The 27,547-nt window shown below is 39.5% G+C and overlaps 1 protein-coding gene across 3 annotated transcripts in view; it reads right to left on the bottom strand.

The window, feature by feature from the left end:
- Positions 1–9,757: 9,757 nt before the first annotated feature.
- Positions 9,758–27,547, bottom strand: part of LOC137274141 (glycine receptor subunit alpha-2-like) — a 41,546-nt gene continuing 23,756 nt past the window's right edge. For 2 of the 3 annotated variants that reach the window (XM_067807155.1, XM_067807156.1), the window contains exons 2-9: positions 20,945–21,051; positions 20,608–20,678; positions 19,553–19,620; positions 18,370–18,596; positions 15,859–15,941; positions 13,540–13,671; positions 11,255–11,640; positions 9,758–10,259 (exon numbers count right to left, since the gene is read on the bottom strand). In XM_067807155.1, the coding sequence (XP_067663256.1) occupies positions 10,116–10,259; positions 11,255–11,640; positions 13,540–13,671; positions 15,859–15,941; positions 18,370–18,596; positions 19,553–19,620; positions 20,608–20,678; positions 20,945–21,042 (1,209 nt within the window). In that variant the 5' untranslated portion in view covers positions 21,043–21,051 and the 3' untranslated portion in view covers positions 9,758–10,115. The remainder of the gene's footprint in view (positions 10,260–11,254; positions 11,641–13,539; positions 13,672–15,858; positions 15,942–18,369; positions 18,597–19,552; positions 19,621–20,607; positions 20,679–20,944; positions 21,052–27,547) is intronic. The other variant, XM_067807157.1, reaches the window with a different exon arrangement.

Raw genomic sequence — 27,547 nt, 5'->3', positions numbered from 1 at the left:
ATCCTAACTCAGAATGGATCCTACAAATATGGCATTATTTGGTAATGTAGGGTTCGACGAAAGCAATGAAGAACGGCAAGCTTTCGGAATACATCGACAGACTGTTTAGATGACGAGGGTCTGATACGCCGATAAACAGCAAATACGTCATCGTCCAAGAGACGATGACTACAACGAGCTGACTGCACAGTCCGAGATAGCCAGTATACGCCGTCTGAAGATCATGCCCATTCGTTGCTTGAGCTGACCATCTGTTCACGTTATTCGCATCTTTCTCCGTGCCTATTACCTTTAGGAGAGTCATACATGCAACAAAACACGCCAGAGATCTCAATAGTACCACAGCAAGACTCACGTTTTGCACCGACTTCATGTGACTGCCTGGAACAAATGCTGAGATTTTGATGTCCTCGAGCAAGTTGATACTGGGGCGGGAAGTTTTTTTCGGGGTCGTTTCCACTAATCGTTCAAAGAGCAATGGAAATTACAAAACCTGAGATCGGTGAGAGAACGTGAATAATGAGAGAAGCATTAATAATGTAAGAAACGTCAAATCACCACCTTAAGGATACAAACCATAAGCGTTTATATGATATGTATCAGTCAGACTTGCAAGAACCAGGTATCATTCTCGTTGTGTTCAATTGTTTGCGGTTCAAACCAAACGCAAACGAATGTATAGACGCCTACTACACCATCATTCCGACGTCTACAAATGCACCGTGGTTATTAAGAAAACTGAGATTGCACACAGGCGAACGTGACACATTTCGGCAAAGAGAGGCTGATTTGATAGAACGACTGCGTAGTCCCTATACATTTTGCCTAAGTGGCCCATTTACTTAAAGAGACATTAAGAAAGACGTTATAGAACGGGAATCCTATAACATATTCTTTCTCGGTAAACCTCTGTTGACATCTGCTTTGAAAACAGTTTTATTACATGTCATGAAATATAAGATATCACTAACACATCTCGGGTCATGTTCTTTCTGATTAGGGGTACATCTTGTTGTGATTTTGCCGCCCGCTTTCGTAAGATTTGATCTTTCTCTTCATCATTACCTGGGTATTGTATCTCGATGAGATGGTTGATAAGGCACATATCGTTGCATGTAGTAGTTGAGTTGTCAGGTCCCGGCTCAGTGAAATACAGGCCTCCATGACAGCCCGTGACAATTCCTGATTGAAGTGAACCACTAAGATAGCCTATACATGCAAAAGCAACAGTGCAGACATGAATAGACACACAATTGCTAAGTGTAGTAAATTCTCCTGTAATATTTTCTATTGCATCATTGTTGAACAAACCTATGCCACATCATAGCGATCTGAAAGGATATGTGTGTCAAAGAAACGCTTCTTTCTATTCACACAGTCATTGTGTGTCGTCAATATCTCTAGTGTCGAATGGTTTTGACGCGGATTATCTAGACCCTGTGACTGTCGTGGTATGTCCCTCTATGATATTGTGCCATTCACACCGATTAGAAGCAAATATTTTGTACTTGTTGGAACATGTGTTCATACCTGAGCGGCGTAACCAGGATTATTTATTGGTTTTCCAGCCTCTCCCAACCTGTGGAATGCCATACCGCTTCTACGCGTGGGCTTTCAAAATAACTCCTTTTCATGAACGTTGTATCCGATCATCTGTAGACCTGACCAGCTACTTTAACTCTTGCGTCTTTACCTTTGGTCCGGTCTGAAATCAGTAAAAACACGGTTTCTTATGGTTGTATTATGTGTATAAAACCTTCCACTTTGATGAGACCATGGCCAACAATTGGTTAATAGTACAATGATTATGATACTAATGATGATTATAATCGTTATCGTTATGTTGATGTTCGTATACCACAATTAAAAGGAGTGTGTTTGGTCTTCTGCTAGTGGACCTTTTTGCTTTCAGTTAAATATTTCTAGTTGACCTGCAACAGGACCCAATTTAGCATTTAGATCGCTCACACATTTCGCACTCGGGTTTTCCATACGTGGATGTATTTTTACATGGCCTATGCAGATATGGATTGCGTTGTAGCTGTGGACAGTATCTGAGGCTTGGTGTAAAAGGATACAAAGCTAATGAACAACTGGCTGCAAGTAGGTACTCACTTGTTAATGTAACTGTGAATAAGTTTTCAGATTAGAATACTTTTTTCGTTATTTTGTACTTCTACCATGTCTTAATGGACATTTAAATGTTCTGTTATTTGATACTATTAACATCATTACTTTATGGTTCTTGGACACTTTTTGTCTCTTTAACAGGTGAACAACCGAACCGGTATGTGTGTTTTATTCAGTGAAACTATGTGTACAAGGGGTAATATGATAGGAATAAATATCAGGACACCAGACTGAAAACAGACTGACTAAGGAGGTGTTATAACAAAGGGTAGGCTACAATAACGACGTGGTATTGGTTCGTGGATGCACGGGCCATGTCTCTGAATTATTAATAATACTTTCTTGATGTTGAGTTATGATGTCATGATATTGTGGTGAATGCTTGTGGTTATTTTTGCTAATGTAGTTTTGATGTTATGGCTAATGTTGACATAGCTGTGTTATGACCAAGGTTTCGGCTGCTGTGACTAATGTTTCGGATGTTATGGCAAATTGTAGGATGTTATGGTAAATCTTTGGGATATTATGTCTAGTTTGAGGATGTTATGGCTAATGTTTGGGATGTTATGACTCATGTTGGATATGTTATGACTCATGTTGGAGATGTTATGACTGATGTTGGAGATGTTGTAGCTGAGGATTGTAATGGTATGACTGATAACAGAGGCTTCTTGACAGATGATATACGCTCGGCGCGCTGATATAGGAATGGAGGACGTCATGACCTATTAATCCACATGTCTCGTGTTCCTTGATTCAAGTGGTATTATCCCTATAATTGAGTATACACTACCTTGCACCATGTATATATAGGGGGAGGTGGAAACTGTATTGATGTCCACAATGTCTGTGACCTAATTGATCGTCCGTGTATATACACATATGTTTCTCTTCAGATGACCCTTACGGCTACACTTCTAGTCGGAACAGTGTTTGACGATACTGTCACAGGAAGATACACGTTCAAGAATGAATGCCTATGTAGCCCACGCACGGAAACATATTTGTACAAAAAAATTGCAAACTATACGAAAACACAGCCGTCCATTCTTGTATTCACTATACCCACAGTGAAGAAACGTTTTCATCATTTATGGAAAGACGCATTGAAGGATGTACCTAAAACAAATCCCTGGATTAGTGCACTTTCTTGGAGTAGGAAGACCAGGATCCTTAAGAACGAGAGATATCCTTGTGCGACGTCAATAATGATGAGCGTAGATAATTTGAGATTTCCTGGAACTATAGACTTTGTTCAATGTCGTAAAACCAGGTTAGGAAGTGCTGGTACATGTATGGATGTGAGTGAACCAGTTGTTGTTCTGAGAATTAAGAACCCACGCCAGAAGAGAAAAAAGTGCAGATACGTTCCTATCATTGAATGGAGAGTAGTGGGCTGCACCTGGGTTCCAGATAAATTCCGAAAAGGAAATTCTTATAAACATCCGAAATGAATGAACGCATTTTGCAGTTAAAGGAGAAGTGAGATAATTACAAAATTATTCACGAAATCAACGCTATCAAGTGTGTGTTTGAATTCAACAGGAGTGTGTTTGTGGTAACACTGATTTAATGTTTCAGAATCATAAAACTACGTTTGACAGTACGATAGCGCTGAAAACATTTTCAACTATCAACATCATTAACGGGGTGGAAATTTCATGGCATAGAATAACGTCATCCCTGGACAGTCCACGGCGAGTTTGAAAGCTGTGATGACATATCAACACAGTGACCTCTGGAAACGATTTAACAAGCTTTAACGGCGACTAGCTGACAGGTTCCAATTAGATCACGCAAAATAACGTATGTGAAACATAAGTACAGTATTTGTGTACGGTCAATGTGCCCATGTCTGCAACATGACTGCAATATTAGTGTACACGCCCTTTCACGGTATCAACTAGGGGATTCTCTTCATTCTTCCCAACATGCGCTATGACGTTGTCCTATTAATAGCAGTGAAAACCCAGTTTAATATGTACAGAAACAGATCAGGTCATGATCACGATTAGGCACGATCGGAATGTGTTTGTCTGGTCACGGCTGGTGTTGCCAAAGAACGATTTTGTTGTTTTCTTTTACTGTATCTGACTTTCTGCCATCAATGTTTCCAAACTAGTTGACACGTTACGAAACAGCAATCACAACAGTGAAGCCACGAAAGAATGATTGTCAGCTTGACTGCCGTTCTCTGATATATTGTTGGCATTTTATCTCATAGCATAAGTGTTCTGTTACCCACATGCGTGGGAATTTGTTCATAATACACGGCCTCTTGTTTGCATTATGTTGTCCCCACCACGTACTGTTCCCAGGAGTTATTCAATGTAAGGTGTTGCATTAGAGCTAACACAGGATGTGCAGTGATGCGGTTAATGTAAACAGAATATCATTCCCTTATCATTCCCAAACTTACACGTTTGTAAACGGTGTGTTCTGTTCAAAACTTCAAAATCAATGTTTTTCACAGTAATCGCTTATCCGTCGTGACTTTTGATTTTTTCTATGCTATAAGAGGAGCGGTGGGGGTAGCCTAGTGGTTGAAGCGTCCGCTATTCAGCCTGAGGACCCGGGTTCCCTTCTCTACGTGGGTTCAATATGTGAAGCCCATTTTCGGTGTCCCCCCGCTGTGATATTGCTGGAATATTAGTGAAAGTGGCACAAAATCAAATCCATTCACTCATTTTGTTACGGCATGTTAAGAAAATGTTGCTACATTTACTGGTGTTATATGTAATTCACTAATCATATACAGTGGTCATTGTTACAGCACGTAATTCGTCACTGTTGCATCATTATGACTGATGTAACAAGTTATTTGCTGATGTTGTAACACCCTGTCGTGATTGCATGTATTTTACTGACGTTGCTTGAACGTTTACACCATTCACTGGTCTTTGCACTGCCGTTACACGTGCGCCATCGCTGTTACGGGAAATGTCGTCGTTACATGTATTGTACTGCTTTTTGTTAGGTATGCCAATTGGTATATTGGCAACGCTTGTAAATTGCATTTGACTGTTGTTACTTGTGCATATTCCATATTGTAGATTAAGTTCTTTATAAAAAAAACACACACACATCCAAGTCAAAATTCATGATTTTAATTACACAAACATATTTTAATTCATATATAACATAAATATAAATAAATGTGGCATTGTCACTTATCAGTTATTTCACTAACCTATAACTGTCGTCACAAGTGTTAACTTGCTACAATGTAGTTAGTTGTAAGTCATTGCTGTTTGTTGTATGTAATCATTTGGCTTGTAAATAATTGCCAGAAGAAGTAAATGTAGAAATAGTGAAATAGTAGAAATAGTGTAAATGTTAGTGAAATAGGACTGACACATTTATCTACTACGTTCGAAATACCATGGGACTTACACTGTACTTGGGTGACTTTCCAAGGTGTACCTTCAGAACAAAGAAACATTATACTTTAGAATTGAGCAGATGCCTGAAATAGACGAAACTTGCAGAATGCATTCTGTTGAAAGGCATTGTTCATATCCTGAAGGGCGGCTGGTTAGTCAAGTGGTTAAAACGTTCGCTTGTCAAGCTGAAAACCTAGGTTCGATTCCCCGCATGGTTACATTGTGTGAACCCCATTTCTAGTGTCCCCAGCCGTGATAATGCTAGAATATCGCTAAAAGCGGCAGAAAACCATACTCATTCACTCGTAACTTCATCATACAGCCATGGCATCCAAATCAGATTCTCAGCGTTAGAATGTCAAAGAAGATCATGTTTGTGAACAATGCAAGTATGAAAACAAACACGTGTTTACTTGAGGAAAATGTTTAAAGAGATAAAGATAACCAAAACCAGAAAATATGTTGTAATCAATGTATATGTAAACTCTTAGATCATCATGCTGCATATTAGAAACATTTCCCCGATCACTCCCTGCATTCTTGATTTGACATTATAGTGAAAGGGTGTCAAATCTTCCGGCGACATTAAAACCCCGACTGTGCAACGGTATGACAGCCGTAGGGCCTTAAATGTCACACGTGTCTGTGAATTTGGAACATTTGTATGCAATATAAATATGTTCATGGTCATCGTCGCATATGGCACCGCTAGATGAGTTTCAAGAAACTGAACATTCATTTCACTTGCTATACGCCACCTTAATTGAAATTACACACCAGAGGTTGAGATGTCGGCTGCCTACAGCTAAGGCACACGATCTGCAACCATTTCCATTCCTATTAAGGCACATATACTATTTTTTATAGATCCAGTAAGATCTTACAGATGGTAACACACATTAATTGCGACATGTTATGGAGGTTCGGAAAGATGCTACGTGTTTTACCTAAACGCATTCCTTCGGAGTTTGATGTTGTAACTGAAAAACTGTTTATTTTTTTGACGTCAGAGAACGTCAACGAAATGTAAGATAGTAGATGCAGTTTTAGGACTGAAATGATTATTGACGGAATGTCTGCCAAGACAACAATGCGTATAGTCCATATATGTTGACGTGACACTGCAGTCGAGACACCATGCTGGCACCAGACGCCCTGTCACTGACGCATCATTCTGATTCACGTTTTGTGTTGCCCTGTGCACTTGTCATAACTGACTATCTTCAGCAAATGAATGCGGCGAGTTTATCATTGATCTTGACTTATCCGTTGGGACATGACGTGTACAGTGACGTCGAAAGATAGCTTCTGTGTTAGCCAAACTGGAACTGGCGATCAAATTTAGAACACTGAATGACTCAGGAAAGTTTCCAAAAGGTTCTTTGGTAGAAGTAAGTGAACGCATGATGTCCGATGCAGTTCCATATTTCAGCATGTACAATGCGTTCCCGCTTTTGCTTATGGGATCAGATGACACACGTTTGCATATGCTCATGAGGTGCCTCCGCGGACACCTATTTGATAGGGATTCAAAAACACATGCTTTGTATTGTATCGCGCTGTGTCAATCACTGGACCATATGATCCAGATTCCACTGTGTACAGACCGTGTCGCACAGCTGTTAGCCTGCTATATGCAGCGTCAAACAAATACCGATGGATGTTTTAGTCAGTATTGTTCAAGCGACTCTACTTTCATCAGAGGATTCTTATGGATGTGGAACGGGTTTGTCGTTTCTGTTGACATACACAATGGGAGGCGTGTGTATATCGGTCATCTCCAAGGACATCTGTGGTGAGATCACATGGACATATTTGTGTAGTGTTTGTACACAGTAATATCGATAGCAGTTATCGTCACTGTGTGCACATGGTATAGTTTTCATGTGTATCCGGTTCTGAATTTCACTCTATGAACATGACACCTGTGCTCCTGTCTCAGGTGGGATTTACTATCGCCTGTCTTTTCACAACGGACATACAAGTTGCACTCAAAAGAAATTCTATTCACACTGTGTTCATATAAGTTCTGTATTTAGAAGAAGATGCGTTTAATTACATGAATTGCTCGTGTGCGTAAATCGAATAAACATGGAACCGCTGATCATTCAAATTCTGGGTATATTTGGTGAAGTGTAATACTCCCGTTATCATGTCTTGATGTAGCTGAAACACAGCTACAGAAGAAACCTGTGGCATACACAGACACAGATATACACAGAGACATGACGTTATATCCCAGGACAATTACAGGTTCGTAACATATCGAGAAGATTAATAAGGTAATAATAATAATAATAATAATAATACCTCTTTTAAGAGATAACAAAGTGTCGACTATACCACTCCGCTTCATCTCTTGCAACACCACTGCATTGGTCCATGTCAGGAACCCAGTGGGTCACCGGGAGCTACGTGTATCTGTGCTGCAATAAAACAGTCAAAAACCGTTTTATCGAACGTTGCAACTGGTGTTTTGAACGTGCGGTTGTCTCAAAGTAACAACTTGTGTCTGCGTTTTCCTCATATAGGTGTCATTTTGCTCTTGTATCGAACCTCTGATGACTCGAAGTATTTGCACAGGTCCGTTAACGTTCCCCACAACCGTGTTTAACTGAACATGCAAGCTGACTAAGCTCCAATGTTCGTGATAGTGAACCAATACGAACCATGTTTTATAACCAACCAAACGTCTTTTCATTCCATACAGATGTCTATCAGCACCACGTTGAGATATCAAACAGTCAGCTCATAATTGCTTGTTTGTCATTTGCTCATGCGTTATTCCATCATAATAGGTTTAGTACGAACATGTATATGCCTCCCCCCCAAAAAAAAAAAACAAAACAAAAAAAAAAAAAAAACACCTCACAAAGCAAAGTTCTACAGTTCACTTTCACACGCCAAACAATATAATAACCATTTACAATACTCCCCATACAAGTCGCCTTTCATACAACACCCCTGACATATCTGTCAAGGAACAACACGTGTTCGAGGTCAGGAGATTTTATTTCAGACAGAAGGGATATCATGAAAAACGGATCGTTCTTTTATATGTAACATGAACCGTGTTTGTACACAACTGGAATGGGTGCAATGTAAACTGAAGGTGCTATAGAACGTTATTCATCTGTGGATTTAACATGTCAAGTTGACATATGTAGCTCCATACTAGAGTATATTTAACAAACACACGAGTACACATTATTTCTTAAAACATTATTTCTTTCTTTAAACATCATTCTTAAAAGTTTGACGATACGATCACAAACAGAAAGTGGTCGTTTTTGGAATGCATGAATGCATGAATGCATGAGTACATATTTCAGGTGACATGGGGTAATGTACGGATGTTGTTCAAAATGTTTAAATAACACTTTTAACATGTCGATTTATGTCTCCAGCACGATTAACACTGGAATTTGAGATGACTTCTTCAAGAGAGTGAAAAACTGGCCATAAACAGAGAATGTCACCAAAGTGCCTACTGATATCAACTATATCAACACGAGTTGATAAATTAACAAATATCCGAGGCTTGCCGAGGAGGACTGATATAGTTGATATAAGTAGACACGGGGGTGAGGCTCTATTTAACATCCAAAATCATTCTTCATTGGTTTTCAATGAAAAATGTACATCTCTGAACACAGAACTGTCGTTATGTACAGTGAAGCTATGTCTGAGCATTGTGACATCAACAAGTTCATGACGTCATAGCATTGTCAGGGCATAGTGCAAAATCTGCCGTCAAAACGATATCTCCTACGAGATATCGCGTGATCTCACACTAGCGATATCGCCTATGGAACACAGTTTTGGATGATAAACATTAATGTCACCACATTGTATTATCATCGAAACATACACCACTTGTCGTCATTGATAGGCACTTGGAATTTGTATAGATGTATAACACGTTTGTTGGGTTAGGTAAAGGGACACAACTGAAAAACGCCTTCTATAATTGTGTAAAACTTTGTGAAGTGCCAACACTCGCCTTCATCGCCTTTAGAATAGTCGCATTATATTCTTCTTAAATATAACAAACGAAACTTGCTAATAAATAACGTATGTCAAGAACTACAGACATAAATAAATAAATAAATAAATAAATAAATAAATAAATAAATAAATAAATAAATAAATAAATAAATAAATAAAAATGTGTTCTTAACGTTACTATTGAATATCAAGCAATAATAGAAGAATAATAAAGATTAATAGATGTTACAATGTGTTATGATGTACAATTGTTTTATTCTAAAAATACCACCCTAAAAGCTAAAGTATCTACAAAATGAAACCACGGGGATTTAAAGCTTCTATGAGTTTAAATATAGCCAATGTTAAAGTTGCATCAGATGTATATGATGGTGATAATCGATATTCATATCAATATTAATTGCATATATGCAACAGACACCCATAACGCGAACGTTTAATATACAGATACGTATAAAAATAATATCTTAAAAATGTATTTCATAAAATGTCAGGAAATGACTATATTCAGTCACCAATCCTAGTGTGCATACACTGTATGTCAGTCAAAACAGAAAACAGTCCAATGTAAACTCAAGACACATATAACGTTTTTCAGTCAACGTGCAGGTATACACACCAATATAATATATTGAAGAGGATGAACATAAGGGGGAAGATCCATCTCGAAAATTTGTCCAGTTGACGTGCTGCTATATATGACTTCCTTACCATGGTAACTGTCTCCCTGTCATTTTCCTAGGAAGAGAAGAAACATTTCGTGCAATTAATTAGTGGAATTAAGAGCATAGACAGTATGGACAATTTTATGATGAGTATATATCTTGTGTACGCACGAATGAATGATTGACAGCAGAACGTGTATCTATAGATGTAACTGATTTGTATTTTTGACAAAATGCATGTCTTCTTTGGTTTCGCGAAGAACGAGAAGGAGAGGTTACAGGAGAGGAACAAAAGGTCTCGGTTTCGATACCAAAACTTCCATAAGACGTTAAATATGTAAAAGCAGCTGACGTCCGGACTAGTACAAACAGCCACACATACACACGCATGCATGTCGTCTTGTGAGAGAAATATTAAAAAATGTAATTGTGAGCTCAAATGACTTACTTGCAACGGACTGTTGACCTAACTCAGTTAGATCATGGAACAAGATTTATGACGCCACTGTGGAGCGTCATTTGACTATAGAACTGTTAATGGTCCGTCGTTAACCCCCTGACCTCATATCACTCTCTATGCCGACTTTAAGGAATCAGCGGGCCATTATCATTTGGAGAGGCCCACTCAGTTCCCATAAGTAGAGGGATGTTTCATAATAAATTGATAATTCCATCCATTTTAATTACCTACAACACTATGATTTATAAATCATTGTCAGATTTAGTCCGTGTGCACATAAAAAAACATGTTGCAGTTTGAAAAGAACACAGTGCTAGTTAAAGGAGTGATATGATTAACCTTTGAACTAGAGGAACCTGGTTTAATAATAAATTTCTTTCACTTAAAACAGCGTAAAACGAGTTGAAATGGAATAGGGATAACAGTACTGTGTTTGACGAATTGGGATCACATACCGGTGGTACGCGTCGCCGATATTACTAAATTTGCTGCTATATAGGTGTCAAACTACAGGTGTACGTTGTAAATTCGTCAAACACAGAAAAGTTATCTCCTAATTGATGTTTATTAGACTGCAATATCTGAACGATTCTGTTGATAATACTCACTGGTGGCTGTGATTTGCTGGTATCAGCTGACTTGGTTATATTTCTATATCTTTCTGGGTGGTTGTGAGCCCGTCGTGTTTGTACATTCACATACGCATACTCCAGTAGAGCAGTAAAGACGAAGAACAAACATATGGACATCCAGACATCGATGGCCTTGACATAGGATACACGTGGAAGTGACGACTGTGCACCGGAACTCTGGGTTGTCATGGTGAGCACGGTGAGGACACCCAATGAAATTCGAGCAGGGACAGCTCCAATGTCTATCCAGAAAGATATCCATGACAGGATTACTATTAGAACACTAGGCACGTAAACTTGTAGAATGAAATAACCCATGTCCCGTTTTAGTTTGAAGTTTGCCATGATGCAGGCGAATCTTTCTGCAAAGATAATGTGGTCAGCATTGTTATATATTTTCACTATAATATTTCATGCATAAATGTTCATAGATAACTATAGTATTTCATGAGATGAAGTGAAAGACAATATGCCTCACTGGTAGAGTAGTCTGATGTGTAGCTTTAACAGAATTGCGTCCCCTTTGCGAAACAGAACCTTATTATCGTGGGTTTGAATGACTGTGCTTCAGGGCCCATATTTTCGAAGCTCACTTAGCGCTAAGGTAGTCGAAAGGTCATATTTATGCATCTCACATACGACTATCTCAGTGCTAAGAAAGCTTCGAAAATATAGGCCCAGGATTCCACGACACCAAAACCCTTGCTCGTGTTTTTCACCCAAACCCTAAAGGTCAGATTATCTCTCTCTTAGAGATTCCACCCTCAGATAACAGAAGATCCGCGAACATCCGGGTTAGAATTGGTCTTCAGCAACCCATGTTTGCCACAAGGGGCGACTGACAGGATTAGCTGGTCAGACTCGCTGACTTGGTTGACACAGTCATGTCACCCGTTCCAAACCATGTGGAGCGATTTTCATGCTGATGACCACTGGATTGTCTGGTCCAGAGTTGACAATATATATCGTCTTTAGCAATATATACTTGTAAGAGGAGAACTTAGATGGTCTGGTTCGGTGACTTGGTGGATACACGATTCCAGTTACCTTCTTCGCTGCTCAAGATATCAAATACTATATTGGTTCGACCACACCTGGATTATGGGAAGACGCCCATTATAATTGGATATTACTAAAATGTAATATAGTCGTCATTTCCCGTTCAAAAAGCGTTTTCTCTGCTAGGTTATCATGACCTGCTTTACGCAGAAGTACTTTTGGAAGAAAGCGGGCTTTGAACCTTTGCAAAACCCAGACTAAATACAAGGCGTTAAGCAAGTCGCACTTAACCTGAGAGCATTGTAACAATGGGTGTGACTTTCACTGGGTACACGTGACATGATACTTGCGTATTAAGACGACGGTTGGCACAGTAAGCGGGAGGGACAAGTACAAGCAAGCACATGGTGATTATGTTACATGATACATCTGAACGTTCCGAGACAAACAAAATGTATACATATTGCGTCAATATTGCATATGTCTGGCATATTATAAAAGCATAAATCAACCTTGAGTGAGGGTGTTATGAATTACAGTCACACTGGCAATATTTCAGCCATATCGTGACAGAAACAAGTTTACCATAAATACGTGTAAATATTAAAACCTGTCAACGAAGGACGATACAACCAAAAAGAATATCACAGTATCAAGATAAAACTAGCATTTCTCTATACCACTGGATTTCAAATTAGGAAAATACAGTATACAAATGGGCTATAGACTGAACTGAAGGTGAATCATCATGCTGGGCACCATGGAGATTTACAGTGCGTTGCTAAGGATACAGTTGGACCGTAGTTGAACTAACACCATCCTTTCTGATGTTAGCACCTGTAGACAAATCTAGCCACACTTTGAAATAGCATATATCCTCCGATTAAATAATGTGGTTGGTTTAAATTTTCCTTGAATGTTTTGGGACTTACGTATCTCAGGAGGACAATAATTAAGTCCATTAGGAAGAGAGCAACTCAACAATTTAGTAGTAAATGGGTTAACTTGCATGATAACGTATGGTGACTGTGACAACATGATTTTGTTGTTGTAAGTAGTATATAGAATGGGGGCACGGGGTGCATGGCACCTAGTAGCATCCAAACAGCCCAACTCTACATATTACGTTATACATTATCATGCAAAAATGTAACGTGAAACTAAACCTTTCGAAACTGTACAACAAAATTCAACTTGAAATGTTCCCAGTGTTGCCGGAATAGTCATCCACTATACAACAGTACTAAGACAATAGTACTTACTTTCATATATGTCCTGACACTCCACGATCTCGTACTTCTGAAAGTTAAACTGTGGCAGTTCCATGTTGGTGTTGGTCGTTATAGGGTTGAAGGGAGACCACGAGAACACTACGTTGTCTGTTGTGTATGTATCTGGAAGCACAAGAGGTACACTGTGCGGTGCCTGTACTGGCGGTCCATAACGCCAGCCCGAGCATGCTGTCAAATAACTAGTAATAACTAATGAAATAATATGTGTTGAGATAAGTCTGAATAGTACACACATCGGGTCTAAAAATATCATGATGGGGAAGGTAATGTTATGAATCGGATGTTTCATGAAAGTCAGCATTATCTATACACCTGGAAATTAATCAAGCAACACCCCAATTTTTTCTATTGGAGCAACTTTGAAGTGTTCTGACAATCAAAATATGCCGGGTTGATATAGTTTGACACTTTTTTATTCAACAGACGATCTCTGACAAACAACTTAAAGGGAAAAAGTATCAAGACTTTGCTTTATTGCAACGAAATCCAAATTCTTAAAACTGTCTTAAATTCATGAAAAAATGGACACAATTTACTATTCATCCACAGACGTTGTTGTCAGGTGTATTAACACAAATGTCACATGGAAAGAAAGAACAGTCATCTGAGAGTCTGCACACCGACTTTCATCAATATCTAGTGTGTCCTCCCTGCGCACGCACCACCGATTCCAGACGCCTCCTCATTCCTTGGATGAGTCTCCGGATCTGATTCTGGGGGATCCTGTTCCACTCCTCATGCAGGGCAGCCGTCAATTCGTTGAGATTATGGACTGGTGGGTCTCTCTGCCTCACACGACGGCCAATAAAGTCCCACAAATGTTCAATGGGGTTGAGGTCAGGGCTCATGGCAGGCCATGGAATTCTGTCAATTGCATTTTGCCGCAAAAAATCATTTACAGCATGCGCCCTGTGAGGTCTAGCATTGTCGTCCATAAATATGGGTCTCGTTGCCAGAGGATGGTTCTCAAAATGAGGTACCACAGCCCTGTCAAGAACCTCCTGTTGGTAACGAACACCGTTAAGGTTGCCACGGATGGTAATGATATCCAACTTGCAGTTCATGGAAATGCACCCCCATACCATAACGGAACCTCCCCCAAAGGCCACAGTCTCCTGGATGTTCCGTGGAGCCATTGCTGTGTTCCTCTGCCTCCAGACCCGAGTACGACCGTCCACCATGTGCAGCAAGAACCGGCTCTCATCTGAGAAATGGACCTTCCTCCAAGAGGCAATGTTCCAGTGCAAACGGTCATTACACCAGGCCAGTCGGGCTGCCTTATGGGCTGGAGACAGTCTGGGTCGCTTGATTGGCCTCCTTGCCCGGTATCCTGCAGCTTTCAGACGATTCCGAACAGTCCTGTTCGAGATGGGTCTCCCTGGAAGCCACTCCTGTCTCAACCGAGAGCTCGAGTCGAAGGACCTGCGCCGTACAAGTCTCAGTAAAGCTCTGTCCTCCCGGACTGTGGTCTTCCTGGGTCTTCCTGGTCTAGGCAGGTCTTTAACTTCATTAGTGGCCCGGTATTTTTTCAAAAGTTTTGAAATTATGGAATGATGTCGTCCGATTTGAGTCCCGATTTGTCTTAGAGACATACCAGCATTCCTCATGCCGATTATTTGCCAACGAGTGGCCTCTGATAATTTCCTACGTGCCATGACATTGAAATGAATGAAAAACCGAATGCAATCGACAACCTGCGCTTGTAAACACCCCAGGGAAAAAGTGCATTTTTCGAAAGTTGAGGTTAAAGCAATGCACGTGCGCTGTGCAAGCTTCACGCGCGTCATATCAACCCATGAAAAGCTCATGCTGTATGTCAATACATCAAAATTGAATAATCAATCATCAAAATTACTTCGTTAAACTTTGTTAAGTTTTTATGTGTCTTTGAATTTGGTGTTGCTTAATTAATTTCCATATGTATAGAAGTGTTCGCTAAATCCCATGCAACCAAGTTTGTGAGTTGTGCAAATGTTTGTGATTGACAACAATCTTGATAAATTCTGTCACCAAAGATGTGGACAAGTGTCGGTTACTCTTTGTGAAATCAAAACATGTTACAAGTACAATCTTGAATTTACGACAATGCTAGTCAATAGATATTTTAGTTTTATATTTTAATAGCCATTAAAAGTATAAATCTGTACTTAAAATTGATGTTGACTGACCTTTAACGCAGACGAGTGACATTTGCCGGTATATAAATTCTGTTTGATTTAACTATGGAAATTCTTACGTTAGCTAGATATAAAATAGATATGTTGTCTGGGAAAGGTGATAGTTACTCACAACTTTGGATGATGATAGGACAACTCTGAGAATCCATGGGATAACGGTCTAGGAACATGTGACAACTCAGCGTCATGGACAGCCTGGATCACAAGAAAATATGATGTCAACAGAGAATCTACATGGCGATATATCAGTTATTCTAATTAACCACACACAATTCGCACTTGCTCTCCACTAATCATAGTTATAATACGAGTGTGGTTGATGTTTGCCTTAAAGCTATCGTTATCGCGAAAAGCCGCACAGGCTGTTCTTGCTCTCACGCAGACGGCCCAGTGATGTGCTTAAGATCGACGCTTGACCTTGTTTTTCAGATTTATGGTTACTTGTTAAATATTATCAAATAAAAAATGATTTAATATTTTGTGAGATATTTACCTCCCCGAAGGCCAGGCAATCGAGAAATTTACAACCAATAACCCTTTATTGTGGCTCCAGTGGTACACAAGTCGTCGCGGGGTGTACGAGTAGTCTCCCTTGGATCATGGCGCCTATAATGGTGCAGTTTACTCCTTCAAGTATGTGTATGGATTGTGTAAATGTTGTTATCTGTTTATGAATATGTTTCCAGGTTACTTTGCTCGTGAATTTCTGCAGCACCTCACACCTACTCTCCTTATATCATCAAACTGGCACGTCGAGATTTATTCGAAAAAACACCGTTTTGAGCTATGTAAATCATCCCTCACTCAATCTGAGGTATGTATCCGTACAAATAAACCTTTACAAGCATGTGACAGGTTTGACGCAGTTGCCTCGAGGCAAACCGTGCCTCAGATGGCAACTTACTGCATATACTGAACAACAAAAGTAACGCAACTTTCCTCAAGTTGTTAAATAGGAGACATAAACATTCACGATTTCATTATTTCGAAACTTGCCTTTCGTTTGCTAAATAGTAATCACGCTAGGTTTATAAGTGCACCGAACACCAACAGAGAGGTCAGTCATCTATGTTAATAGATATTTGGTTCACACTATATTTGCCTTAGCTCCCCGATGTCTTCCCATTTTAATGTAGTTGAAACCACCCACTGTTCATTCTGTTATTACCCAGGAATCAAGTTTATGGCCTCGAAATTCAAGAAATAGTTTTAATAAGTATTATAAATAATATCAGTTGTTGGGGGGCCAATTTAATGAGGAACAAGTAGTGGCAATTTCAAGATAGGTATGTTGTCGACACTAATACAAGTCGATTGACGCAAAACCAAAAATAATTATAGGTACAGGAAATAAAAGACTTCAACAAATAATAATAATAATCATAGGTACATTTACTGGATTCTTTTTTTCCGAGGCACGTTTTGTTGAGGTCGGAACTTGCGTCAGTGCAATTAAGAATACATGAACTAATTAACTTATCTTGATCCTGCCTGTGCCTAGAGTCTTTGTACTGGGAGCAATCCAGGTAGCGACCGGTAAAGTATTGTCACAGTCAAACTAGAATACCGGTTCACGACATAAAGAACCCAACATACTTCAGTTTACACAGCTGCATCACGGAGTTTGCTATTGAAGCACCTTCAAGCATCTCTTATGCCTACACACCACAGTGATATGCTTGCAGTGCATCGGAAGCAAGGTAGTTCATACTATACTCCCATGTTACTCAGGTATAAATGGGAAGATCAGTCTGCCTTTTACTGATTACTTTTATTAGATACAGATAACATCTAAATTACACATTCACTGCCAACTACTATGACTAAACCTGTACTAGCAATGTAGAACAGGTTTTGGAGTTTTTTTTCCAATCCATCGCTTGATTTAACACCGGCTGTCAAAACACATGCTGTCAGCTTAGAAAAAGGTTCCTTTGATTTCGCCCCTGTTATATCCGCCATTATAGCGGCGTCGTCATTTTCATGTTGTCAGAGATACTAGTGATTCAGGGATCTACACTTCTACAATCCTCCGCCAAGAGTTGCTTCCCCTGTGCTGACAGGAGTACTTTGACTTTGGCACCGTCCCCGTATATGCCCACACTAACCACTGCGAGACGGCGCTATGCTCCGATACTTTCACGAAGAATTTAACTCTATTGGTGTGACATGTTATTTAACGCCGCACTCGGCAATATTTCAGCTACATGGCGGCGGTGTGTAAATAGTCTAGACTAGACAATCCAGTGATCAACAGCATAAACATCGATCTACACAACTTCGATGCGATGTCAAGCGAGTCAGCGAGCCTGACCACCTGCTCCCGTTAGTCGCCTTTACGACATCACGGGTTGCTTGTAGAAACATGGTGTGACGTAGATCATGTAATGTTCACAAAAGCACCGAACCCATCTACTGAATTCAAGGTCGTCTCTTCAGCACTTGATACGTACATCTAATTTCTAAAATCTAATCTGTTGAAGTTATGAAAAACGTGAATACTATAAATCAGTACATCTTAAAACGCCCCTTTGCTAATTAAGTAAATGTGTGGCTCGTGCAACCCTGTGCCTCGCCTCTTGGGGAATCAAAGCAGCCGAGTTAGCGCTACTACCATACTTACCTTAGACTGTAATTAACTGTGCCGTTCCTGTATAGATGTATGAGTCTATTGGGGACCGTAACGTTATGGAAAGAAGCCTTCTTTTCATTCTGGAAATATACATCAGGGACCCACACATGATCTAACATCCGTGTATCCAGTTCGAGCCAATCCGATTTCGTATAGTTCATGAAAGCCAGGCGACTGTCAGTCCATTTCTCACGTAGATATATGTTGATGGAGTAATCCTGGGCGTAGAACAAACGTTGAAAGAATAGTGAACAAACAGATAGTGTGTTAATGTTATAATTGTAATATTTGTACCAGTCAACTCAAATTCAAAGCGCCGACGTCACTAACCACTACTATGTAAGACGCTCCAATCATCAGTCAACATTTCACCACCACCTACATCACCATTCAGCATCCCTCTGCATAGAACGCTCCTCAACATCCTTCCATTACTTACATTACCACTCGACATCCTACCATCACTTACATCACCACTCGACATCCCACCACCACTTACATCACCACTCAACATCCCACAACCTTTTACATCACTTCACAATATCATACCGCCACTTACATCACCATTCAACATCCCATTGACATCACTACTCAGCATACAGCTGCGTACATCATCCCTCAACATTTCACATACAACCCACCCCCCCCCCCAAAAAAAAAAAAAAAAAACCCCAAAAAAAAACCAAAACAAAAAAACCCAAAAAAAACCAAACAAACAACCTGCTCCAATTCTAAGGCCGTCTTACATGTACATGTACGCGTTTGGTCACTAATATCAAGATTTCAAACCAAACTGTTGAAACAAACCCATACATTCCAACTAATCATTATTCCACTTTCATTTATTCCCATAGCTCCACTTGTTACGAGGCGGGCTCCCTTAAAGAGCCACTAATTAATATTTTTAAGAATTCCCGATAGAATAATTACTAGACTGACATATGAAGTCTGACTCCAGACAATTATCTGTGTCGCACTATGGCATATTCAATGATTGGTAATTGAAAAGCATTGCCTTGTCTGCTGAAAGAACATTCGGAGTTTACGAAACCGAACAACCCGACAATCTGAAGAATAGAGACAGTCAGGTTTGGCCATTAAAACTGAGAAAACGAGACAGATCGATTGTAAAATAGATTGAATGATTTATATCGACAACAAATTATACGCTAACCATCGACCCCTCGTTGATAGAATCGAAGCTCAGTACGTGGATCTGGAGGGTAACATTCGTGGGCTCGTCTGAAATGCAAGAAAGTTCAAGTTAACCTCATTGAAACGAAAGGCAGTGGGACTAGAAGATCGTAATCAATCTTGGAGAATGTTCTGCCATTCAAGGCAAAATGCACTGAACTGAGTGGTGTGAAGCAGTGTTTTAAGTTGTTTCGCAATATAAATTGGATTCATTAAGGTGCATCAATCAGCTACATTTAGACTGATGCTGGACTTAGACAGAGACCTGGAAAGTACGACAATGGGCTTAGTCTTGAATCACACGTCTTAGTATAAAATATTCCAGCGTCTTTTTGTTTTAGCTGTATAAAAGGAGCTAGTTAATGCCTCTCATCTTACACTGAGTGTGATGGTCATTAAACCCTGGGGCTTAGAGTTGAACATGATCATCAACGTTGATGTGTATTGTTATAATCACTCTTTTCTATTGGATTACCTTGAGGTGTACAGCCATTCATTTGTGTAATAAGATATCAATATCTTTGTACTGAATTGTCAATTTAGTTTTAGAATACAGTTATTGATAATTATATCCCATAACTGTGTTGATGTCACATCTGATTCGTTTACAGAAGTTACAACTTGAGAATCAAGGCGTAACAAGAGGATGTCAAATTAAGCACCTATCATAAAGTGCGGCTTCACACCGAGCTTAACATTATGATATTTGAGGGCGAACCGGTTTCTGAAAAGTTCAAGGTATTCGTAGCTTCAAATTTAGTTATGTCCTTACGAACAATTATAATCCTCAGGCACTGTGGCTTTAATTTCTATTCAGGATAATAAATAGAAATAACGATTATGTGATCCGATATCAACTCGATGGATGGAATCCTGGGATAGAATTACGAGCACGCCGCCAACGTTCTCTTCTCCACCTCACAGTGAGTGAGTCACATCGGCAATACTTCAGCCATATCTTGCTTAATGTCTGTTTATGTTAATGTTAAGTACCTGTTTTACTATAGTCAGTATAGTAGTGTTTATCATACTTACCTCTTTCGTAATCAGGAGGAATTCTGGGATCATATGATGATTTCTTTAATATCTGGTCAAGCAGTTCACGTCTATAACGAAGAAGTACATACGAGCTCATGAAGGTCAGATTAAACGTTTGTCGATGAATGTACCCTCTGAAATTAAAACTACCTGTAACGTAAAAGGCAATAGAAGTCCCATATATGAGCTAATGTACACCTCCATATCAGGTGATACAAACCAAATAGTATTTCCCTATTGAAATTGTTTTAGACCTGAGCGCACTTAGTATTGAACACAATAAGTAATGTATAGCATTTGTTCCTGTCGGTTTAAGTGGCGGAAGTCAACTCACCTGCTCAGGCCATTGTGGACTTGTGATGTGACTTGAGGCAAATACAGAGTTGTCAGGACAGTTGGGAAAATCGCCACCAATGCCCGCCACAGCATCATTCCACTGCCCTGTAAGGAAATAAGTGAGTGGGTGAAATTATTTTGAAGTAATTTCAGATATGTGTCAGCTTGATGTGGGATGAAATTTCGAGGTGTGTATTTGCGTCAGCAAAACACACTTAGCATGATGCTAGCACATTTGCAAACATAACTCTGGAATTGAAGCATATGTTGGCATTAATGGACACGGGTAGGTGTCTATGAGCTTCAGGCAAACGTCATACACCTGTCTCACACCCATAGATCGTAACAAAGCGCATACTGTTTGTGTGTATCACACGCTTGGGTCACCTCTTCCTTCTCATTATCAGCGTATATCTGCCACAACGTCAGTAGCAGTTTTTAGCGTTGATATTACCCATCAGCTGAGAAATTTACGACGATAATTATTTGTTTGTGAAAGAAATTGCATAAGTGTTATACGTCCCTTGTTTAAACATCTCTTCGTAAACATATCGAATAAGGTAACAGGTTTTACATGATGTAGAGTGAGTGTAGGTTTACGCCGCACTCAGCAATATTCGATCTAAATTGCGGCGGTCTGTAAATAATCGAGTCTGGTTCAGACAACCCAGGGATCAACAGCATGTGCATCGATCAACGCAACTGGCATACGGTGACATGTGTCATCAAATCCGACCACCCGAACCAAATCCGACCGCCCGATCCCGGCTTACTGAAGATCAATTCTGATCTTCACGGGTAGACATAGTGTAGACATGTAATGCATAGCAAGCAAGTTTTTCCCAGATCTACATCAGAACCCCGAATCTACAACGAAAAGTAAAAATACCGCATGATATCATACTTGCCATGCATCTTCGAGACACATAGAGTGAGAGTAACAGGGACTTGTGTGCAGAACATTTGATGGATTGAAAGTCACCAACAAAAAAACAGTATAAGAACAGTTCACTCACAGACCAATGGTTATTGAGTGTCTGCGGGACAGTTGGGGTGTCAGTAGCCGAAGGCTAGTGGTCAGAACCACACGTCAGTCCTACTCATCTGTAACTAACATGAAGACACAGTTGAAATGCCTGTGTGATGACCTTGCATCTGTCAGACACCTTACTTGTTAGGCAGTCCCAGTCATGTTGAACTAAACCAGTGAATGGTGCCTTTGAATTAAATGAATATTGTTTTCACCCATTTGACAGGTTACCAGGTTTGTCATCACCATAAAATGCTATTCACATGTTAAATGTCTGCACCAATAATTCAGATTACGTCAACCACTTAAAACTGATATAGTCTCTAAAATCATAAAATTCATACACGTGTCAATTCAAACGAACAAGTCATAATAATATGAAACCATGGACACATAAATGGTTTAACACACAATGATATAAGCACACACGCAGATCATTAATAACACTTGAGTGAGTGTAGCAACGGCATCAACGACGACATCATCGTCTCTTTCCCTCGCTTGTTATACCCCAGACTTGCCAGTTCTGTTGTCTGGCAGATCAAGTAGAAATGAATAATGCTGATGTCCGAAGGGTCATTTACAAGCAGCCGTTAAAGAATCCGACGCGACATCAAGATGGACCTTCCCAATTGACTTCATTCTTCATTCAGTACACTCTATTACGATCCAAAACGTGTTGTATGAGACGGCAAGCGTAGAATATGGGATGTTCGTTGTCCTCAGTGATTGATCAGTTCCTTCATGTGGCAGAGCGATGTTCCATGTTGCACTCGACCACTTTGCACTGCTTCGGTCATCGATCACACATATATATGCATTTAATCACGCGTGAAGGCAGTTCTAACTGTTAGGTGTGTTTTCATATTTACGTTGCAAAACCAACGTGATCTTTTTCCAGAAAGTTGGTAGGAAAAACTAACATTATATGTGAGTTGATGCATCAAATATGCGTTATACACTTGAATATTGAATTCCCTGAAGGATACTACGTATAATGTACATATGCGATATTATTCATCTGTAGGAAAGCAATACCTTGCCCTTTTCAGTGACAAATATCTCGATATTCCTGTATACGATAGAATAATGAGAAGCATATGTATGTCTAAGATACTACTGAAATCATATGAAAGGTGCATGCACAAACAGTGCATTTCCCTCGAAACGGTGCACGTTGGTAATCCGCATGGCTTGAAGCCAAGAAGGAGCTGAATCAATATTTATTGTTGGTACATAACAATTTCTGTGAACAGACACACTGCAGTTCATTCTATAATTCTGGTTTCTGTAGTTAATATGAGTGTGTGGCTTTCAAGTATTCCTTATGAAAACATTGCCAATGCAAGGTGTTTAAAAATGTCTACTTCAGTGGAAATCCAACAGCATCGATCTATGAATGATACATGGTGCCCATCGTTTGGAGAAACTATAAGCTGATTTCAATATTTGACAATCACAATCGACTTAATGACACAATATGCCTTGTTGTCTGGTTCAGAAAGTTGCAATTATGTGAACAAATTTGTTTATGCGACATGTGACCCATTGTCACAAAAAGCACTGAATGACAAATTGCCGCCAGCGCGTACAATAATGGTGGTACTAATAATTATTATAGCGCTGACATTTATACACAGACTGTTCGACGTTAATTACGTATCAACAGGCGTACATAAAGCAAGACGGTTCTGCTTAGTGAGGAATCATTTCTGGATTTCGTCGTCATTACACGTGAAAACTGAGATCATGGATCTGACAGTTACCAACTTCATAGCATCCTGAAGCATCCACAGAGCTATATCCGTGTTCATCTGTCCTCATGACTTCACTCATCATGTGCTTATGCATGATGTTCTCGGAATATCGCTAGGGACCACTGATTGAATTGTCATGGGATTACTTTACAGGCCATTACTGCCGGAAAGTATCGACTACATCGGCAAGTAACAAGGTTACCTGTTTACGTCAAGCAATGAATACGTTTAATCATAATTATTTAAAGGGGTACTCTTTTAACGAAGCTCACACATCTTCTCCAGATGTAGCGATTGATTTTTAATCTTCGTTTTTATTTCCGGAAGAATGAAGTGAATTTTTTTCTTTAAAGGAAACAACGGCTGATGTCCCAGACATATCGTTACACGGCCATTGCACTTACCCATTGCCCTTTGTGTAAGCGTTAGCTTTTGTTAGCCATCTTATAGGGATGTTCTCTAGAGTGACCATATGGGTAATGCCATGGTACCCCCGCCGCCCTAATAATTAGAGACTCTGCTGACAATGAGACTGAAACATATACACTATATCTATTTATTGAATGATAATTATTTTGATATGTATAGCGCCTGGTTTCCAGATTGGACATGACTACTCAAAGGCGCCTTTTGAAGAGAGCGACAAAAAGATATGTCTACAGATGGGTTAGAAAACTATCTTTTGTTAGACAGTTTCTGATTCCCATTGGCAGAGCATTCCACGGTTTTGGAGCTGCAAAACATAGACCTATTTCATCCACCTTTGTTTTTGTTTTAGGAACTTGAACTAGTTCATCATCAGCTGATCTTAAAGTTCTTGTGGGCTCGTAGTGATGTAACATGTATTTAATATAGGTTGGGGAGTTTTCTCCATTTAGTGCTGAATATGTGATAAAAAGACTCTTGAAAATTATGCGGTGCTCTACGGGAGGCCAGTGGAGTGCTGTCAGGACAGATGGGATATGGTCAGTTCTTTTGGTACCAGTCAGTGTCCTTTGAACACTGTTCCCGTTGCACTAGTTTGTTGTTAGTGGCAGTAGTCCCATTGAGTAGGGCATTTCCATAGTCAAGACGTCATGTGACTGTCCTCAAACTGTCATTGTTCAGGAGCTTCTTGCTCTTACTGATCTTAAGTACCTGGAAGAATGCCAGATCGGCATGTTGACTTGACATGATTTTTCATTGTGTTGTTTCTGTCGAACTTCACTCCCAGATTGGTTGGCGTGATATGACTGTAACTAACCTCAAGAGCGACATGTGGGACTTGGACTGTAATTTTCCAGAGCTAATACTTACCAGGCAGTCTTGAATTAGGTCATTTTTATTTTGCATAACTTATGTATCTTATCTCCAACCACAATGAGCAAGAAAGGGAGCGCAAAAACAGATATAGATATAGATATTCCTAGAAATTCAAGATAACATGGTAATTGTCTTAAATTCAATTATGACAAAGATTCAGAAACATTCTTCATTATATTCACATTAAGAATGATTTGATCTGTTTTTCGTATGGGTGCAAGGTGAAATTATGGCATTATGGAAGGGCTAACCAGGCTATTTATTCTCCAGCCTTTCCGGCTCCAAATGATGGATGAAGCAAACAGTAGCAGTGCCGACTCTATGCAGGCTGTATGTGGGACCGAATGCGCAGGTAAGCACTGAACATGAGGTTAACTTTTATAATAGGTACTCTTACTCCTACATTTGCACAGCGGCGAGGAAATAGAGATAAGAAAACTCGCATATTTTATTTCACCCCGGAAACATAATTAGGGGCGGGTCGGAGATAGTAAACTGAACAAAATACGGACAGCTTCAGACCCAGTGTGTACTATGCAGAAATGTTATCATATAATAGTGGTAGAGAGTGTGTGTGGACATGCAATAGGTGTGGGCTATTGCTTTTGATAACAAGTGGTCGTGGCGGGGAAAATGTTGAAAATCCACCTGGTTATTTAATGATAATATTTTGCTAGTGTATGTCACGTACATGTTACGAAAATGTGTTTTTCCAAATAATTAAGTTTGTCTCAATGATGAGTACTTTAAATTGTTTTAAAGGATGTGTGTACGTGTTGGGCTTGTTTTAGGAAAGTATACAGTTCATCGTATTGATGTTAAAGGTATGAAAGACGCTAGACTGAAATGAATTCTTTCCCTTACAACAGACATGTTTAAGATATTATGATATATCACGAAAGCAAGCAAAACATGCAGGTAACGTCTGCTACCGCCTCTCGTATTATATATATCAAAGCAACTTCATTCACAAGAAGATTAATCCGTTACGTCAGAAGCTCAACCGGCAAGCTGGTGTAAATGATAAAATAGTAGATTGTTATGAGAAGGCCCATTACAAAACTCCATCTAGAATGAAAGAGATCTCGCATCAGTCTGAGATCAAATTATTTCTGACTGTCTAATAAACATTGCATTAACCTACGTTTTTCTGAGCAAGTATCACTGACTAGTTATCGAAGAAAAAAACCATCGTTCTCTTAACTAGCATTGCTCCACTACGATCCAATGAATTTATTATTGCACCTAGATCCATCAAAATGAAATTGAAACAAATTTATACACACTTTGTAATTCATCTATTGTCGACATGCCATGTAGAATTCAATTTTAAAATGACAAGTCCATTCAAGTCCATTCTCGACTTGGGAACTTAAGTCCTTCCATCTTGAGGCTTGGTATGGTAACCAACTGGTTAATGCGTTCACTCGTAACGCCGGGTGCCAGGGTTCGATTCACCACACGTGTACAGTGTGCGAAGCTCCATTTCTGTTGACATTCCGTGATATTCCTGGAATATTACTAAAAGCGGCATAAAACCATACTTACTCTCCCCTTCCACCTTGAAAGTGCAAACACACAAGCTACAGTTATGTGACATAGTTGTGTGCATGCACAAACACAGACAATAGTGTGTTATTGGTGAACAGATGTAGGTCATCACTGCTAATCTCAAAACAAGTAACGTGTATAAATAGGATGCATACTTTTCATGAGAGAAGAATACTTCAAACTGAGATGACAATATATACATTGATATAATATATTGGATTATAAAAACCTAACAATATGCATCTCTTGTTAATAAGTCTCAAGCACCGATTCCGTTCACTTTTTAATATATCCTGCTGCATAGGCGCAATCCAGGAAATGGTTTGTACAAGCATAACAAATTAGTCACTTAGTGTCTGGACCTAAATTTGTTTTTTCGACACATTCGGCTACATGTTTCTATGTACACCATAGGTCTACAAATTGGCATATTGACGCTTATGTTCATTTAACTATTCCATATTTTCGGTCAAATTAATTTATTAATTATTCAGACAAATATGTTATACTAATCCTCCACTCATTGTGTAGCAAGTCTGTATGTTAGTCTCTTTCACATAACATATCGCTGTATACACCACGACTTGTATACCTGACTGGTGTTGGGTCTAATCTGGTATCAACAGGGCGATGGAACTACGTAGATGAACACAAATAACTGACTCGAGACGAAATCGTTTCTACACGAAACTAGATCTGTCCAACAAGAACTGTCACTACTGATAGTCTTGAAACACTCATGATCATGAAAATCTCCCGGTGTATTTCAAGAGAGTGTGTGATTATATATAGTAAAAGAAGGTATTGATTTTTTGGGAGTCAGCTAAGGTTCTATGGTGAAAAGGGTCATTATCTACATTTGAGTGGAACCACGTCTTCATTGTTATTTGTCATTTCTATTCATGTCGTAAAATGCAAATGTCAGCAACTGTTTTCATTTTCTTTGATAGAACATCCACCA

This window comes from Haliotis asinina, chromosome 2 (genome assembly GCF_037392515.1).
Source record: "Haliotis asinina isolate JCU_RB_2024 chromosome 2, JCU_Hal_asi_v2, whole genome shotgun sequence".
Classification (NCBI taxonomy): Eukaryota; Metazoa; Mollusca; class Gastropoda; order Lepetellida; family Haliotidae; genus Haliotis; species Haliotis asinina.
The sequence above is the reverse complement of the archived record's forward strand: the minus strand, read 5'-3'. Positions and strand labels throughout refer to the sequence as shown.